General features: G+C 40.9%; 1 protein-coding gene across 2 annotated transcripts in view; it reads right to left on the bottom strand.

Annotated features, from left to right (window-relative positions):
* lmo1 (LIM domain only 1) overlaps positions 1–18,074 on the bottom strand; it is a 56,217-nt gene that overhangs the window by 19,658 nt on the left and 18,485 nt on the right. For both annotated transcript variants that reach the window (XM_078549220.1, XM_078549221.1), the window contains exon 2: positions 3,777–3,990. In XM_078549220.1, the coding sequence (XP_078405346.1) occupies positions 3,777–3,990 (214 nt within the window). The remainder of the gene's footprint in view (positions 1–3,776; positions 3,991–18,074) is intronic.

The raw sequence follows: 18,074 nt of genomic DNA, 5'->3' as shown, positions 1-18,074 counted from the left end.
CAGTTTAACAGTTTAATCTGTAGCTCAACCACTCAGGTCATCTTACCATAATACATTTCCGCCTCAAGTTTGAGCACGCAAGAAACAAATGGTTACAATCACATTCAGCTTTGCCCTCCTCCTGATCTGACTGATTCTGACAATCCCCGATTATGGCTGTTGGATGCCTTCCAACTGATCAAATGGAGATTGGAGGTTGCCCATTTAAACAAATGAAAAAAGTTTGGAGCCAACAACTAGCATTACAGAAGGGGATGGCACCTCTGGATGGAAGAGCAGTCAAAATTAGTGCCCAATGATTTCCATAAGTCAATTATTGTCCACAAGCCAAAGAATAAAAGCCACAGCTAGATCATGCAGAAGTGGTTAAAATGCATAAAAACTTCAGTGGAAATTAAGATGCTAGCGCAACTCAATGTGGACACTGCACAGCACTTGGTCTCTTCCAATAAGCAGTTCAAGGGGACAAATTAGATAGTTAAATCAAAGGAGATGCAGCACTATATAGGGGGAGCTGGAAAATAGATCAGTGGTTTATTTTTGGATAGCTGTTGCAAGATCAGTGCAGATTATGGGCTGAAATAATCTCTATGCCAAAACTATAGGTGTACTTTTATACCTTTCAGATCCAGCACTGCCATGGAAAAGGCTACAAATCCTGAGCAGCAAGCTGTCGACCCAAATAAATTTATGGGATTTTGTTTGAGGTCTCTTGCAGAGCGTACTCAGTATCATTTCGCACTGGTTGGTGGAAAGATTTCCAATTCAGATCAGTTGCATCACATGATCAAGTTATTGAACAGCAGCTAAGTATTTTAAATTTTTTCGTATTCAACTATTTCAGCTGCATTTTCAAAATCAGTCAGCATAAGACAATAGCTACACAGACTTGGTGTACATGTAGCTGATCATCAACTGTACACAAGTTTTATCATCCTGCAAAAAAATGGAATATTTTTAATGCCATTGACCCAACTAGAGGAATACAATGTATTGGCTCAGTTAGTAGCACATATCTCAAGCCCCATTGCAGGGATTTTAACACAATTTAGGGCAACAGTTCAGTACAGTGAAGAGGGCAACATTGTCAAACCAAAACCCCAGCTGCTTTCTGATCTAAACTCACTGAACAGAAGGAAATTCTATGCATAATTCTGTGCATATTCTTGTATCCAAATTTAATCAACCCCCAAAAACTGGCCATTTAATGAAACCTTACGTACAAATTTACCATGTGTTCATTGTGTCATGTTGGGGAATCTGGAGAATGAAAGATATCAGGTGAGTGCCAACTATGGATCCCAGTTATCATATGATGATTTTTGAATGAGATGAAATGAGTATAACTATCTTAACAATTTCCTGGGACACACTCAAATCAATGGCATGGTGCAAACAATGACATCAGCAACTTTAAACCATTATGGAGTCTTCAGTAATATAAAATGGGCTCAAGACAAGTGCACCATGACATCATTAAAACACTTACATCATCTCAAGACATCCCAAAGTCCTTCACATTCAAGGAATTACTTTTTGAACTAGAGTCACTGTTTAATGTAGGAAAAGACCAGATTCTGTTTTTGCGATGTTGACTGAAGGATTAACCTTGGCCAGGACACAATGGATAACCTCCACCACCAGCCCCTCCCCCCTCCCCAATCTCTACTCTTCATCAAAATAGTGCCATGGGATCTTTTACTTGCACCCAATACAGCAAATAGGACCTCAGTTTAATGACTCATCTGAAAGCCAGCATCTCCAATAGCATGGCACTCCCTCTTTACTGCGCTGGAGAGTCAGCCTTTTTTTTTTGTGAAGTTCTGGAGTGGGACTTGAACCTAGAAACATCTGACCCAGAGGTGAGTGTGTGTGCTACTAACTGAGCCATGGCTGACATAATGCTGTTAGTCAGCAGCAAATTCTAGGCCTTAAAATGTTTCATTACCTCCTCAATGTTTTTGTATCAAAAACACATTTTGAGTAGCTGCTACACTCTTGGAAGACTGGAGTTTTCAGGAATGTTTGCCGGAGATTGCCCACACAAGCTTGAAGAATGTATTGGATTTGAAATTTTTTCTTCAATTTGCATTTAAAACCACATTGTAATTGTAGCAAATATTAATTGCCATCCATTAAAGGTTGGTCCATTTAATACTCCCATGTTGAACGTAATACAATTATGAGCTCTACACATGTGCCAAAGATGGCACGTAAGCCACTTCTTTAAATGACTAAACAGGTTGAAGCAAAAGTCCTTAGGATATATATCTGGAAAATGCTTCAGATTAAAAGACCAAATGGAATTGGAATTGGTGATCCTTGCATTTTGCAGTCATAATGCATCCAATTGCTGAAAAAGGACAAAAGACAGCAAGAATCAAAGACCAAAAGCAGATTACACCAATTGTTACAAGCCAATCAAGAAATTTCACCCACTATTGCAGGAGGCTAAAGTATTTCATTTTCCTTTAATGTCTTCTTTGAGATGCTTTCACAATGTGCGCTTCCACTTCTCAACACTAAATATACATCTTATTCAATTGTAGCTTGAAGTGTTCAGTACTGTAACTGGAAAAGAAAACAATGCATAAAGACCTCTGCCAGCTATAAGCAGGTCCAGAGTTGGAAACAGCATAACTTAATTCCCATTCTTTTCTAACTCGTGAGAAAGTTACACTCATCCCATTTCCTAATCAAAGATTCTAGATCTCCCTACAAGTGGAACAGGATGCAGAGATGTCTTATGATGCTGTAAGTCAAATTTGCAAAATACAAAGGGGTAACAAGCAACAGGAAAATTCCTGAACCTACTACATGGCCAGCAACTCTAGCACAGCAAAATGATTAATCTGCATTAAGCCGGTGTCCAAAGGCTTTTTAACCTTGTATGCCAGTTTTTGAAAATGTTTGTCTACAAAAGTAACTTTTATATCCATCAAATCCTTATTTTAAAATTCAAATAGGATCACTCCAACCCTTTAAACTCACAGGAATATCAAGCTTGTGCAACCGGTCTGCAATTTAACCCAAGTCCTAGTATAATTTAGTAAATCTGCACTAGTCCTTCTAAAGGAAGCATATCCTTCCTAAGGGGTGTCCAGAATTATGCAATACTCCAGATATGGTCTGACCAAGGCTTTAGGACAAATGAAGCACAACTTGGTATTCTAACATCCAATTAATTTAACTAAAATTAGTGCATAGGTACAAAATGTATGATATGGACCTGGAACAAATGCTTGTGCTCCTCCAGAGTTTAATTCTCAGAGTTTAGAAAATATTCTGTTTTAGCTTTCTTCAATTCAAAGTGCCTCATTTCAGAGGTTGCTGGAAAGCCAGTTTTGAGTGAACTGCTGCATATGGCATGCAATACTAGTTTCTATACTTAAAAGCTCCTTCGTATTATAAAGGTAGGTTTTGTTCAATTTACATTGCAAAAAATGGCCTTATTGAAGTATATAGATTTGAACAAACCAGATTTTCCAGGCGCAAGATGGACAAAATGGCTTGTAAATAAGGTCAAGACATTTTACGTATCACTCCCCTCCCCTACTTCAAGCCTGGAGAGCCAAATAGCAGACCAGGATAAAGTATAGTAGAGCAATTATTTCTTGATCAAGTTAACACCTTAGAAGCAACCAATAATTTGAAATACTGAAATCTTTCACAGATCCCTTTATAAATCTGCATTAACATATTCAGTTACGTAGGATTTTCCCATTTATGGATGTTAATCAGCTCCAGAATTATTTATTTTTCCTAATTACATTTACCTTAAGTAGTCTCTACGACAGAGAATTAGGTTTGCTTTTGTGTAGAGTGTGGATCCGACTTCTCCAAGGCGGCAGTCACAACAGGCACATTTTAGACAGTCTTCATGCCAATACTTGTCCAGTGCCTTTAGCAGGTAACGATCCTTGATCTTACGGTTGCAGCCAGCACAGCCTTTCTGCTTTCCTTTTGGCTGTACAGAAAGCATTGGTACACCTACAATTCAAGGAGGAACCTTTAGTTAGAAAGATTTTCAGTTCTAAATTTTTTCCCCTTCTCCAAGTTTTGTTAGACAAGATCATAAGGAAGTCTACTCGAGTAGATAAACTGGATTAATTCTAGACTGGAATTAACATTTGTTACCTAGGGATGGCCTTAAAAAATTATGAACAGTTTTGCACAACCTTTGAGCTGTTCATTCATTTCTTAATCACCTCCATATATACCTATATTAAAAGACTCCATTCTACTACACTTTACAAATAGAAAGGCAGGCTTGTATTTATATAGCACCTTTCATGACCCCAGGATGTCACAAAAACACTTGCAGTTCAAAAAAACTGTTGCATTGGTTATAAAGCAGGAATTGCAGCCAGCAATTTACAAACAGCAAAGTCCCACAAATAACATGGTAAGTGACCAGATAAATCAGTTTTTATGTTGTTGATTGAGGGATAATGAGGGATAAAAATTGCCAGGATCCCATTCCTCTTCATAATAGTGTGGGATTTTACTTCCACCTGAGGCAGAAAGGTTCTCATTTTAACATCTCATCCAAAAGATGGAATCTTCCTTAGGTACTGTGCTGAGGTGTCCACCTAGATTTTGGACTGAAGTCCCTGGAGTGGGACTTGAACCCACAATTGACCAGAGAAATGCACCATTGAGCCACAGCTGATAGTGTTGAAAGGCAGCAGAGAAGTCCTGAATTGGCTCAAACTCACTTGCATTACTTCAAGTACCTGACTTTTGAGAGGGGCGGAATGAGATAAATGCAAGAGGCAATTGCTCCTCAGTCCGATTTCATGCACAATTGTAGGGATCTGTGCGCTACCCAAACGCACAATTGGGAATAAACACTAAAATGTATATACCTTTCTGATGTATTGATTTTTTGTACAGTAAATGCTCAATTTCAAATTAAAGCACAAGGGTCAAAATAACCTTAAAAAGGTAGATTTAGGGAAGTTGCCTTTTGGCGCTCTCCAATTCAATATTTCTGGAAGCTAACTTTCAGAAAACTTGCATTCCTCAAATTGGTTGTGCAGAAAGAAAGATGAGGAATCTCTCCAACTGCTCATTAGTTTAGGATTTGGCTGTCCCTGGAGCATAGTATAGCCATTTATTGTAAGTTAGCTGCATGTGCCCAATTAAACATTGCTGACTAAAATAGAATCCAATTTTACATTTCTGCTGCTAACCATTGAATGAAGTTGCACACCATAACTTACCCGTATTGAAAAGAGATCTGTACTTTGAAAGCAATTTCTATTTTTAATATTTAATTGGAAAAAACCTACACACCAGGACTCTTCTACTACAATTGCAGAAGTTACATTTAAGAAACATGTGCATGCTTCCACGAGATCAATGTTCTCCTGGTTTTGTCAGATTGTGTTTTTTTTCCCCCTTGGACATTCAAAACATAACTCCTGTTCCCTTCAAAGCCCAGGAGAAACCTAAACCAAAAAAAGTGGAAAGGCACACATTTCTACTGATTCCAGCAATAGAAATTGGCTCCAATTGAGAAATTGACCAGTTTTTGATTCATTTACAGATGTGGGCGTCACTGGCTGGACCAGCATTTATTGCCAGTCCTGAATTGCACTTGAGGTGGCGGTGGTGGTGAGCTGCCTTCTTGAATCACTGCGGGGGAGGCGATGGTGTAGTGGTATTGTTGCTGGACTAGTAATTCAGGAGACCCCAGGGTAATACTCTCAGGACCTGGGTTTGAATCCCGCCAAGGCAGATGGTGGAATTTGAATTTAATAAATACACGGTCTAATGATGACCGCAATCATTGTCGATTGTTGTAAAAACCCATCTGGTTCAATGTCCTTTAGGGAAGGAAATCTGCTGTTCTTACCTGGCCTACATGTGACTCTAGACACACAATGTGGTTGACTCTTAAAAATGCCCTCTGATCAATGAAATGAGGGATGGGTAATAAATGCTGACCTAGCCAGCAGCACCCACATCCCATTCATGAATATAAAAAAGCCCATGGTGTATGTATACCCACAGTACTGTTAGGGCATTCCAATATTTTGACCCAGTGACAGTGAAGGAATGGTGATATATTTCAAGGTCAAGATGGTGAGTGGCTTGGAGGGGAACTTCCACATGGTGGTGTTCCCATATGTTTGCTGACCTCGTCCTGCTAGATGGCAGCAGTCGTGGATTTGGAAGATGCTGCATAAGGAGACTTGGTGAATTTCTGCAGTGCATCTTGTAGATGGCACACACTGCTGCTACTGTGCATCGGTGGTGGAGGGAGTGAATGTTTGTGGATGTGGTACCAATCAAGTGGGCTTTACTCCCCACTCATCCAGGCAAGTGGAGAGTATTCCATCTCACTCCTGACTTGTGCCTTGTAGATGGTGGACAGGCTTTGGGGAGTCAGGAGGTGGGTTACACGCCACAGGATTCCTAGCCTCTGACCTGCTGTTATAGCCACAGTATTCAAATGGCTAGTCCAGTTTAGTTTCTGGTCAATGGTAACCCCCAAGATGTTGATAGTGGGGAATTCAGCAATGACAATGCCATTGAATGTCAAGGGGGTGATGGTTATATTCTCTCATCATTGGGGATGGTCATTGTCTGGCACTTATGGCATGAATGTTATTTGCCACTCGTCAGCCCAAGTCTGGATTTTGTCCAGGTCTTGCTACATTTGGACATGGACTGCTTCAGTATCTGAGTTGTTGCAAATGGTGCCGAACATTGCACAGCGAACATCTCCACTTCTGACCTTATGATGGAAGGAAGGTTTTCAATGAAGCAGCTGAAGATGGTTGGGCCTAGGACACTCCGAGGAACTCCTGCAGTGATGTCCTGGAACAGAGATGATTGACCTCCAACAACTACAGCCATCTTCCTTTGTGCTAGGTATGACTCCAACGAGTGGAGAGTTTTCCCCAATCCCCATTGACTCCAGTTTTGCCAGGGCTCCCTGATGCCACACTGTCAAATGCAGCCTTGATGTCAAGGGTAGTCACTCTCACCTCAGGAGTTCAGCTCTTTTGTCTATGTTTGAACCAGGGATGTAATAAGGTCAGGGGTTGAGTAAAGGTCAGGGGTTGAGTAACCCTGGCGGGATCCAAACTGAGCATCAGTGAGCACGTTATTGCTAAGCAAGTGCAGCTTGATATCACTGTTGATGGCCACTTCCATCACTTTACTGGTGATCAAGTAGACTGATGGGGCGGTAATTGGCCAAGTTGGATTTGTCCTGCCTTTTGTGTACAGAACATACCTGTGTAATTTTTCACATAGCTGGGTAGGATGCCAGTGTTGTAGCTGCACTGGAACAGCTTGGCTAGGGGCACAGCAAGTTCTGGAGCACAAGTCTTCAGTACTGTTGCCAGACTACTTCAGGACCCATAGCTTCAGTATCCAGTGCCTTCTACCATTTCTGGATATCACATGGAGTGAATCAAATTGGCTGAAGACTGGCATCTGTGATGCTGGGGACCTCTGGAAGCAGAGATGGATCATCCACTCAGCACTTCTGGCTGAAGATAGTAGCAAGTGCTTCAGCCTCATCTTTTGCACTGATGTGCTAGGCTCCTCCATCATTAAGGACGTATTTGTGGAGCCTCTTCCTCTATGAGTTGTTCAATTGTCCACCACCATTCATGACTGGATGTGGCAGGACTGCAGGGCTTAGATCTGATCCATTGGTTGTGTAATCACCCAAGCGTTGTTTATCACTTGTTGCTTATGCTGTTAGGCACACAAGTCGTCCTGTGTTGTGGTTTTACCAGGTTGACACCTCATTTTTAAGCACACCTGCTGCTGCCCCGGTGTGTCCTCCTGCACTCTTCACTGAACCAGGGTTGATCCACTGGCTTGGTGGTAATAGAGTGGGGTAGTTATGTCAGGCCATGAGCTCACAGGTTGTGTTCGAGTACAATTCTGCTGCTGTTGGATGGCCCATAGCAACTCATGAACACCCAGTCCTGAGCTGCTAGATCTGTTCTAAATCTATCCCATTTTAGCATGGTGGTAGTGCCACACAACACGAGTAGAGGATATCCTTAATATGAAGGCAGGACTGTCTCCACAAGGACTGTGCAGTGGTCACCCTTACTAATACCATCATGGACAGGTGCATCTGCGACAGGCAGGTTGGTGAGGATGAGATAAACACATGTTTTTCCCTCTTGTTGGTTCCTTCACCACCTGTTGCAGACTCAGCTATGTCCTTTAGGATTTGGCCAGCTCAGTCTGCGGTCGTGCTACCGAGCCACTCTTGGTGATGGACACTGAAGTCCTCTATCCTGATTCTGCGCCCTTGCCACCCTCAGTGCTTCCTCTAAGTGGTGCTCAATCTTGAGGAGCACTGAATCAGCTGAGGTGGGACAGTACGTGGTAATAAGCAGGAAGTTTCCTTGCCCATGTTTGACCTGATGCCATGAGACTTCATGAGCTCCAGAAATGATGTTGAGATCTCCCAGGGCTACTCCTTTCTGACTGTATACCACTGTGCTTCCACCTCTGCTAGGTCTGCCCTGCTGATGGGACAGGACATACCCAGGGATGGTGGTGTCTGGGATATGATTTATAAGGTATGATTCTATGAATATGACTATCAGGCTGTTGCTTGACTAGTCTGAGACATAGCTCTCCCAATTTTGGCACAAGCTCCCAGATGTTAGTGAGGAGGACTTTGCAGGGTCGACAGGGCTAGATCTGCCATTGTAGTTTTCAGTGCCTAGGTCGATGCCAAGTGGTCCGTCCAGTTTCATTCCTTTGTTACAATTTCACTATCTACTATTTATACAAGGAGATATTTGTAGCCAAGTGCAACCCATAACTTATGAAAATTCCCACTCAGCACAGTCAAACTTCAAATCCTGCAAGTGTTTTGGGCAGCATCAAAAAAATGAGGTGGCAAATAAGTTACAACATTGAAGTTGCATTTCCTTTTTGAGTTATGTTTTATTGGAAAGAAATAGGTGGTCATTCATTTCTGAACCTGCTCTGCCATCCATTAAGACCATGGCTGATCTACCTCAACTCCATCTTCTGCACCATTACCTCGATACCCTTCGTATCCAAAATTCTAGCTTTTCTCATTCCTAAATGTACTCAATGACAAAGTGTCCACAGCCCTCTGAGGAGAATGCCAAGATCCACAGCCCCCAGTGAAGACAATGTTCATCTGTGCCAAATTATCAACCCCCTCAAGTCTGAGACTTAGTTCTAACCTCGCCAGGTAGGGCAAGCAACATCCCAGCATTTACCCTGTCAAGCCTCTTCAAGAATTGGTGTTTCAATTAGATCACCTCTCACTCCTATAAACTCCAGGGAACATAGACCTGGCCTACTCACTCATTAGTGAGGATGACCAAGGCTGGGACTTAAATATTGAAAGGTATGACATTTCAAAAAGTTAGGAAGCTAAGAAAAAATGATGGTGGGGTAGCACTGTTAATTGAGGACATTAGTACAGTAGTGAGAGGGAGTTGGTTCACAAGGGCAAGATGTAGGGCCAGCTTGGGTAAAGATAAGAAATAGTAAAGAGGTCACTTGTGGAAAGAGTTTATAGGTCCCCTAACAGTAGTTACATGGTAGGACAGGGTATATGGGAAGAAATTAATGGGGTTCTAAGAAAGGTACAGTAATCATGGGTGACTTTAATATATGCGTAGGTTGGGTAAATCAGAGTAGCAAAGGTGGTCAGAGTTCAGAGTGTTTTCAGGACAATTTCTTAGAGCTGCATGTTCTAGAGCCAGCCAGGAAGCAGGTTATTCTGGACCTGGCAATGAGAAATCAAACAGGATTAATCAATAACCTCAGTAAAGGAGCCTGTAGGCGATAGTGATCATATCAGTATAGAATGTCATGTTCAGTTTGGGAGAGGTTAGAATCCAAGACTACTGTTATAAATTACTTTTCTTCAGGTTTAAAAAGGGTATGAAAGCAGATCTAGCTAATGTGAATTGGGAAACTAGGTAGACAGAAGAGATGCAGTGAGTCTTTTAGAGAGATATTTAATAACTTTCTGGGATAAATCTTGCTGAAAGACTGAGAAGGATGCTCCATCCATGGTTGAATAAGTTTAAAGGTTACTATCAAATTGAAAGAGGCACTATACAAATCTGCAAAGATTAGTGGTAGGTCAAAAGATCGGTCAAATTAAGAACCAGCAAAAAAGCTAGCAATATAAAAAAAGTCTCTATTAAGAGTAAAGCTAGTGTTGGCTCTCTCTAGTGTGCGTGTCTGGGATTTGATTAAAAAAACAAGGAAATTATGGAGGCATTGAACAGGTATTGCATCTGTCTTCACCATAGTGGACTTAGAAAACTTCCCAAAGATACCGGTGAACAGGAGGGAGAAACTTAAAAATAAATCACCATGACTAGGGAAAAAGGTGCTGGGAAAACTATTCAATTCAAAGGCTGACAAGTCCCCAGGACCAGATAGCCTACATCCTAGGATCTTGAAAGTAGTGGCTGCAGAGATGGTAGATGCATTGGTTATAATCTTCCAAAATTCTTTAGATTCTGGAAGGGTCCCAGTGGATTGGAAAATAGCTAATGTAACACCTTTATTCAAAAAAAAGGGAGAAAAAGCTGGAAACCACAGGCCAGTTAGACTAACATGTCACAGGGAAATTACTAGAATCCATTATTGAGGTTATAGCAAGGTTCTTAAAAAAAGCAATTTGATCAGGCAGAGTCAACATGGGTTTGTTAAGGGAAATCATGTTTAACTAATGGAAGTAACAAGGTGGATAAAAGGGGGACCTGTAGGTGTGGTATACTTGGATGTCCAGAAGGCATTTGATAAGGTGCCACAAGGTTACTACACAAGATTACATGGTGTCAACTTAACATATTAGTTTGGGTAAAGGATTGGTTAGCTAACAGGAAGCAGAGAGTAGGGATAGATGGGTCTTTTTCAGATTGGCAAGCTGTAATTAGTGGAGTTCCACAGTAGTCAGTGCTGAGGCTTCAACTATTTACAATTTACATCAATTTGGATAAAAGGGACCAAATGTATGGTAGTTAAGTTTGCTAACGATACCAAGATAGATAGGAAAGCAAGTTGTCACTGGAGGTAGAGAGTCTGCAAAAGGGATATAGACAGGTTAAGTGAGTGGGCAAAAATTTAGCAGATGGGGTTGATGTGGGAAAATGTGAACTTTCCTTTGGCAGGTAGAAAAATATAGAACTTGGAGGTACAGAGGGATCTGGGTGCCCTAGTACATGAATCAATGTTAGTATGCAGGTACAGGTGGTGATTAACACAGCAAATGGAATGGTAGCATATATTCCATTCACCTTGTAATAAAAAAGGCAAGTTTTACTGCAGCTGTGCAGGGTCTTGGTCAGACCACATCTGGAATACTGTCTACACTTTTGCTGCTCTTATTTGAAAAAGCAGTATAGAAAAGGTTCACTTGATTCATTCCTGGGATGAAGGGCTTATTTTACAGAGAAAGGAGGTACAGATTGGGCCTATGTCCATTGGAGTTTAGAAGAAGATGGTGATCTTATTGAAAACATATAATTGAAAAGAGTTTGTCAAAGCTTCTCTCTTTTTCAACAATACTCAAGTTCCCTAATATCAAACGGCTATTTTGAAATGCATAAGATCCTGATGGCATTTGATAGAGTATTTACAGTGGGGATGTTTCCACTTGTAGCAGAGACTAGAACCAGGAGAAAGTTTAAGAGGTCTACCCTTTAATATGGGTATGAGAATTTCTCTCCTCTCCAACGGTCGTTAGTATGCGGAATTCTCTTCCTCAGAAAACAGTGGAGGCTGTGTCATTGAATTAATTCAAGGCAGAGTTAGATAGATTTTTGATACACAAGGAAGTCAAAGGCTATGATTTTTCTTGGTGTGGGGTGGGGGCAGGGGACAGGAAGACAAAGTGGAGTTGAGACCACAACCTGATCAGCCATAATCTAATGGCGGACCAGGCTTGAGGGGTTGAAAGAATCATACGTTCTAATACAATCCCCTCATCCCAGAGAATCATGACTGAACCTTCTTTGCATAGTGTATCGTTCCTTAGGAAGGGAAGCCAAAGCGGTACACAGTATTCCAGGAACAGTCTCACCAAAGCTCTTAGATAATTTCATCCAGCCATGTATCCAGATCATTAAATAGATTACCATCTGCCTCTGCCAGGACTCCACACACCATTATTAAAATGTGGGGGAATTAATTACAAATTGGTGCTAAAAATTCTAAACGAGACAAAATGAACATTCCTTCAGAGTAGGAAATCACATGGCCAGTATAATGGGTCATTTAAACTAGAGTGGGTGGGGGCAGTTGAAGAAATTTAGGTATACAAGATGCAGGAATTGCCATTGCATTGGAAAACAGCAAGTGCCACTATTTGAAAAAGGGGAGGGAGAAACTAGAAAACTACAAATCCTCAGTCTAACAATGTTGAAGTTACTAGAAATCAAGGAACTTAAAGTTGGGCCTTTTTTTTTAGGGAAATTAGGAAATACTCATCATAAAGGGTAGAAGAAATCAGGAATTCTGCCTTCAATAGGCTGTAGACACTGGGTCACTTGAAATTCAGGTCTTAAATTCGATAGATTTATTAGGCAAGGGCATTATAAGGTAAGGAGTAAAGGCATAGATCAGTGGCTAAATGGCTTATTGATACTGTCATCTTCAATTTGGTTTTAAAAGGCTAGTGTTCAAAATTCTTTGACTCATTTAAATACAGTGGTCTGTACAGGCATCTAGCATTTTCTGTACCACAGCCAAATTCACTCTCAAATTGTGTGTAAAGATCAAACCTAAAAAGAATGGGTATTCATTTGATTTGGAGAAGAAAACGAAAGAAACTAAAAAAACTCAAAACCTGAAAAACAGGATCTACACTTCTGACTCCATCTTTCAGATGCTGACTGGTGCATTTCCAACTATCACAAATTCAGATGTTAATACTTTTAAGGACAAACTAAACATGGAAGTAGTTAGTGTCTTACCTAGACACTGCCATAACTACTTGCAAGATAGAATCCAGGGATGCAACCATTTGCAATCTGAGCAGGATATTAATGCCTTTCATCTACATTTCTTCACTCAAGGTAGACTGAGAAAAACAGTGAGGCAAGACTTACACGAATTGTTAAGCTGCTTGAGCTCACAGCAAGTGAACAGAACAAGCTTTCAGATTCACTTAGTTCAGTTGATGCAATTTATCTTCATATCAAGATACAAAATAAACATATCATGCTTCCCCACATCAATGGGTTTGTCTTGCTTGATAAAGGCTTCTTGCTATTCTCCAGCACTCTAGATTCTCTCAGAAAAAGTATTCCCCCAGGCATTCCTTGAAGCTCTTGCCTCAGCAGCTTCTTCACATTCCACCTCTTGGAAGATCAAAAAGGTTTTCTAACATAGTAAAAAAAAAGGTATTTTTCCCCAGCCTGATTAACTAGACAAGTTAATGAATTGCTTGTCACATCTTTGAGGTAATTGAAAAACTATTCCCATTCATCATATTAAGTGTTACCTAGCTTCCCTTTTATTTGCAAAAAATGCCAAAGTAATATTTTTTATTATATTTGGGGGTCTTTGGCTCTTTTCATAATGCAACATTTTATTTTTGTTCCTAGAGACATGTAGCTTAAAGGGGGCAGGGAAGAGTATTAGTTGTAAGCGTTAGCAGTTAACTTCAAGAAACCTAGTTAAAATTAAGAGAATGTAAAGTGTATATGTATTCGATGACAATGGCATGTGTCTTTGCACATCCATACATAACCAGTTTCATCTGAAAAACTCTTAAATTCCACAAGTGGACTATGAAGTTGCTCCAAGTCAAAAGGATGTTCTTGATCCTTGCACATAGCTTTTACCCGCATTAGGAGCGCAAGTTTCAATAAATTCAGTTCAACATTTTAGAATTATTGCACAAGAGTACTTTTCAGAAGGCCACGCTTGCAGATGAGCTAAATACCTTCTACCAAGAAGTTTTTTTCTTGTAAAATAGAACAGGCCAGCTCACCATTAATGTAGTTAATTAATCAGTTTAGCACAGCTACTAAGAGACTTGAGTCTCACCCCTCCAGTTTCCTCATCTCTGGCCCTTGGGGAGAAATATTGTGATCATTTCCCCATGGAACACAACAGCACAAAAGGAGAGTGTTTTTTTTTTAAACCAGGAGGGCAGTTTCCCTGAAGAACAGGGTATTCCCAATTCCATAGCCTGCAAGACTGTGGACAGTCCTTTGGCATAGATGGATAGAACAGGCTTTCGTTGCAAGGGCACAAGTGGTGTCAGACTAAAAGGGAGCATTGGAGGTAGTTCACAGGAGACACGAGAGGTTGATTCCTGGAATTAAGGGATTGTTTTAAGGGAAGGCCGAACCTATGCTCATTGGTGTTTACAAGAATGAGAATCTTATTGAAACATAAGATTGAGGGGACTTGATAGCAGATGCTGAGAGGCCATTTCCCCTTGCAAGAGCATGGTTTCAGAATAAAGGTCATCCATTTAAGATTAGGAGGGCCATGGAATTTTGGAATTCTCTATCCCAGATAGCAGAGAAAGCTGGGCCATTGAATATATGCAAGGCTGAGACAGATCTAGAAAAGGGAGTCAAAGGCAGGAAGTGTAGAGTTGAGGCCATGATTACATAAGCCACAACCTTATTGACTGGCAGAGCTGGCCTAGTCCTGCTCTTATACTCATGATGTCTTCAAATTTGCAACAATCCACAGTATTGGTGGCATTTCAAGTAGCAGGCAGACTGGATGGATGGTTGTTAGTGCAATTGAAAAAGACCCTGATCAAGAAATAATTGAAGCAACAGGAGTCAGACAAATACCAATTTTTGACCATCTCTAGGAAAAAGCAGTGAGGATAAAATAAAAACTGAGTTCAAGCTCCGAACTGTGATCTTGCCCGCACTGAGGTATAACACCTCATTTCCCTAGAAGTTGGGAGAGCTTTCTTGGAGGCAGTGAACAAAATTGCTTCTATAGTACTCCTGTTGTGGGAGCCTATGTTTAATTATTGGCTATGTAAATTTACATACATCAGTAATTTTGAATCTTGTATGAATAGGCTAGAATAAATGTATCGTTACCTTTCATGGCAAGTGCTCCAAGTCATGCTCTGACATTCCTCTTAATCCATTGACTCAACTGCAGAATTCTTGGCGTATATGTATGGGCATTAGAAGTCCTTCCTTACCAATCTTTCCAAAATAAGAACTTGTATTTTTCTGAAGCAATTAATTGCTACATTGTACTTGCATTTTCATTTAGGAGCTGCTTCTCAACTAGATGAAGCTAGAACAACTGGCCTGAGAGACGTCAGATATTTAATATATCCATTCCCAGATGATTAATCCCAACATCAAATTCAACTCTCAAAGCCAAAGTTACACAAGTCAATTTTGTATCTCCAAGTGTGTACACATTTAACTTGATCCTTTCACATCCTTAAAATATATGCATCTGCTGACATGTGCACCAACTTTAAGATGCATCAGCACAATTTGAAATGTTATTGCTTCAAATAGGTTTGCAGTTAAGAAATTAAAATTAAAGTTTGTAATCAAAGTGTTAAAACATTATTCTAACAATTCTACTAAATATTCAACTGCTCAGTTAGTAACTGATGAACAGGTTGCACATCTTTCAAAGGTCAAAGAAGAGGGGAAGAAAATAATTAACTTTTAGGTAGCTGCCTTTAAATTGGGCAGAATTTTCACCTCGGTGGGCAGGCACACCGAGCGTGAAATGACGTGGTGACATTGAGTGAACATCCTGACATCACAGTCACGCAATAGTTCGGTCAGCAGGTGCGGGAATCAACAGCACGCCCGCCGACAATTAGAAGTCCTATTAAGGCCGGCCGGCAATTAGAAGACCTATTAAGGCCGTTAAAGTATTAACTTAAATTTTTCACTGCCCATCCAACCTTGCAGTTGGTGGGCAGGTGAGAAGGCTAAGCGGCCTTTGCACTTTTTAGGAAACCTCATCCACGGGCGGGATGAGGTTTCCAGCAATAAAAAAACATTTACATCTCATTCATAATGTCCCTGCTTGTGAGTGTCACATGAGGGGGCATGTTTTTTAACATTTAAAAATTCTTTACTTTTGTTTTTCAGAACTCAGCTCTGTGCCTCGGAGATTTTCCAGCGTGCACCCATGTGCATGCGCGAAGTTTCCCATTCACCCTCCTTCCCCTGCACAGGCAGCGCTGCAGCACATGTTTCACACTAGGCGAGTCTTAATTGGCCTGGAATCATGGCCTGGCCCTGATCATGTCAGGTGAGCTTCCTGCCAAGCCTGCCCAAAGGGCAAAATTCTGCCCAGTATTAAGCTAAAGATCACTCCAGCAAAACCGGATTTCCAGCTTGCGGAATTGTACCATCAGTAAGGACATAAACAGGTAATAAGTTACAGTATAAAATTCTTGGATGATTAAAAACTGACCTGAAATTTGCAAGTCAAAAAGCAGGGACATAATTTTGTTTTCTTTCCCTGAAGTGCAATCTCAAGGTGGAATAGCTGCATTTGGCATATTGTTATGCCTCATTCCAAGCTCTGGTACCACATTCATTGGCGCTTCAATTGGTCATTTGGCCCATGGTTGACCTTGTATCTCAACTTCATCTTTCTACACTACCCCCATATCCTGTAGTATCCATAAAATCTCAAAATTGACCTGTGTCTTGAATATACTGAACTGAGCATCTGCAACTCAATCTCTACCTGAGAAGAAATAGTTGACCCCTTATTCAGAGGCTGTAACTCTGTTTTTTTTTTTAAGTTCAGCATCTACCCTATTAAGCCCCTTAAGAATGTTTCAATTAGACCACCTTTTTATTCATTCATGGGATGTGGGTGTCGCTGGCTAGGCCAGCATTTATTGCCCATCCCCAATTGCCTTTGAGAAGGTGGTGGTGAGCTGCCTTCTTGAACCGCTGCAGGCCATGTGGTGTAGGTACACCCACAGTGCTGTTAGGGAGGGAGTTCCAGGATTTTGACCCAGCGACAGTGAAGAAACGGTGATATATTTCCAAGTCAGGATGAGGAGTGGCTTGGAGGGGAACTTCTGGACGGTGGTGTTTCCATGTATCTGCTGCCCTTACTTCAGGGAATATAGCCTAGTCTTCTCAATCTGGCTCATAGGACAAGGAAATAGTGCAGTGAATCTTCATTGCACTGCCCCTAGGGCAAATATGTCCTTCCTTAGGTAAGGAGACCAAAACTTCACAGTACTCCAGGTGCGGCTTCGCCAATGTCCCTATATTATTGTAAAAGACTCTTCTACTGTTATTCCTTTGTAACAAGAGTTAACATGCCATTTGCCTTGCTAATTGCTTGCTGTACCTGCTGATTCATGACCAAGGACACCCAGATCCCTTCTTTGCCAGTCTCAAATTATTCTGCTTTATTTTACCCACAGAAGTGGATATGTTCACACTTCATGCTGCATTCAATTTGCCTTGTTCTTGCATCCTCACCTAACTTTCTCTCATCAGCAAACTTGGATACAACACTCAGCCCCCTCAACTCATTAACATGGATTGCCTAGAGCCAAGTACTGATCCTTGTGGTACCTGCTAATTATATACTTCCCAAAACGTCCCATTTATTCCTACTCTGGTTAAATGGACAGAAAATCCTAGTCCACACCATTACCCCAAGTCCCTCGAGTCCTAAATTTATATGGCACCTTATCGAATACATTCTGAAAAGCCAAAAGCCACATACATCCACTGGTTGCACTTTAACCATCTTAAAAGCTACATATTCAAAAATCTTACGATTTATAGTTGCCCTTTCATAAATCCTATGATTAAGCAGTCAACATGGATTTAAATGCCCCTTACCACATCAAACGCTAGATTAGAGCATTTTGCCTATTGATGTTAGGTTCACTGGCCTATTGTTTCCCAATTTTTCTTTCTTCCTTTTTTGATAGTGAGGTTATCTTGGTTACCTTCCAATACTTGGGAATTGTTCCAGGAATTCTGGTAGATCAAAACCAATGCATATGTTATCTCTTTAGCTACCTCTTAAAACCCTCGGGAGCAGGTAGTCATTTCCAGGGGATTCATCATTTTGACCTATGACTT

Source organism: Cetorhinus maximus, chromosome 9 (assembly GCF_964194155.1).
Source record: "Cetorhinus maximus chromosome 9, sCetMax3.hap1.1, whole genome shotgun sequence".
NCBI lineage: Eukaryota > Metazoa > Chordata > Chondrichthyes > Lamniformes > Cetorhinidae > Cetorhinus > Cetorhinus maximus.
The sequence above is the reverse complement of the archived record's forward strand: the minus strand, read 5'-3'. Positions and strand labels throughout refer to the sequence as shown.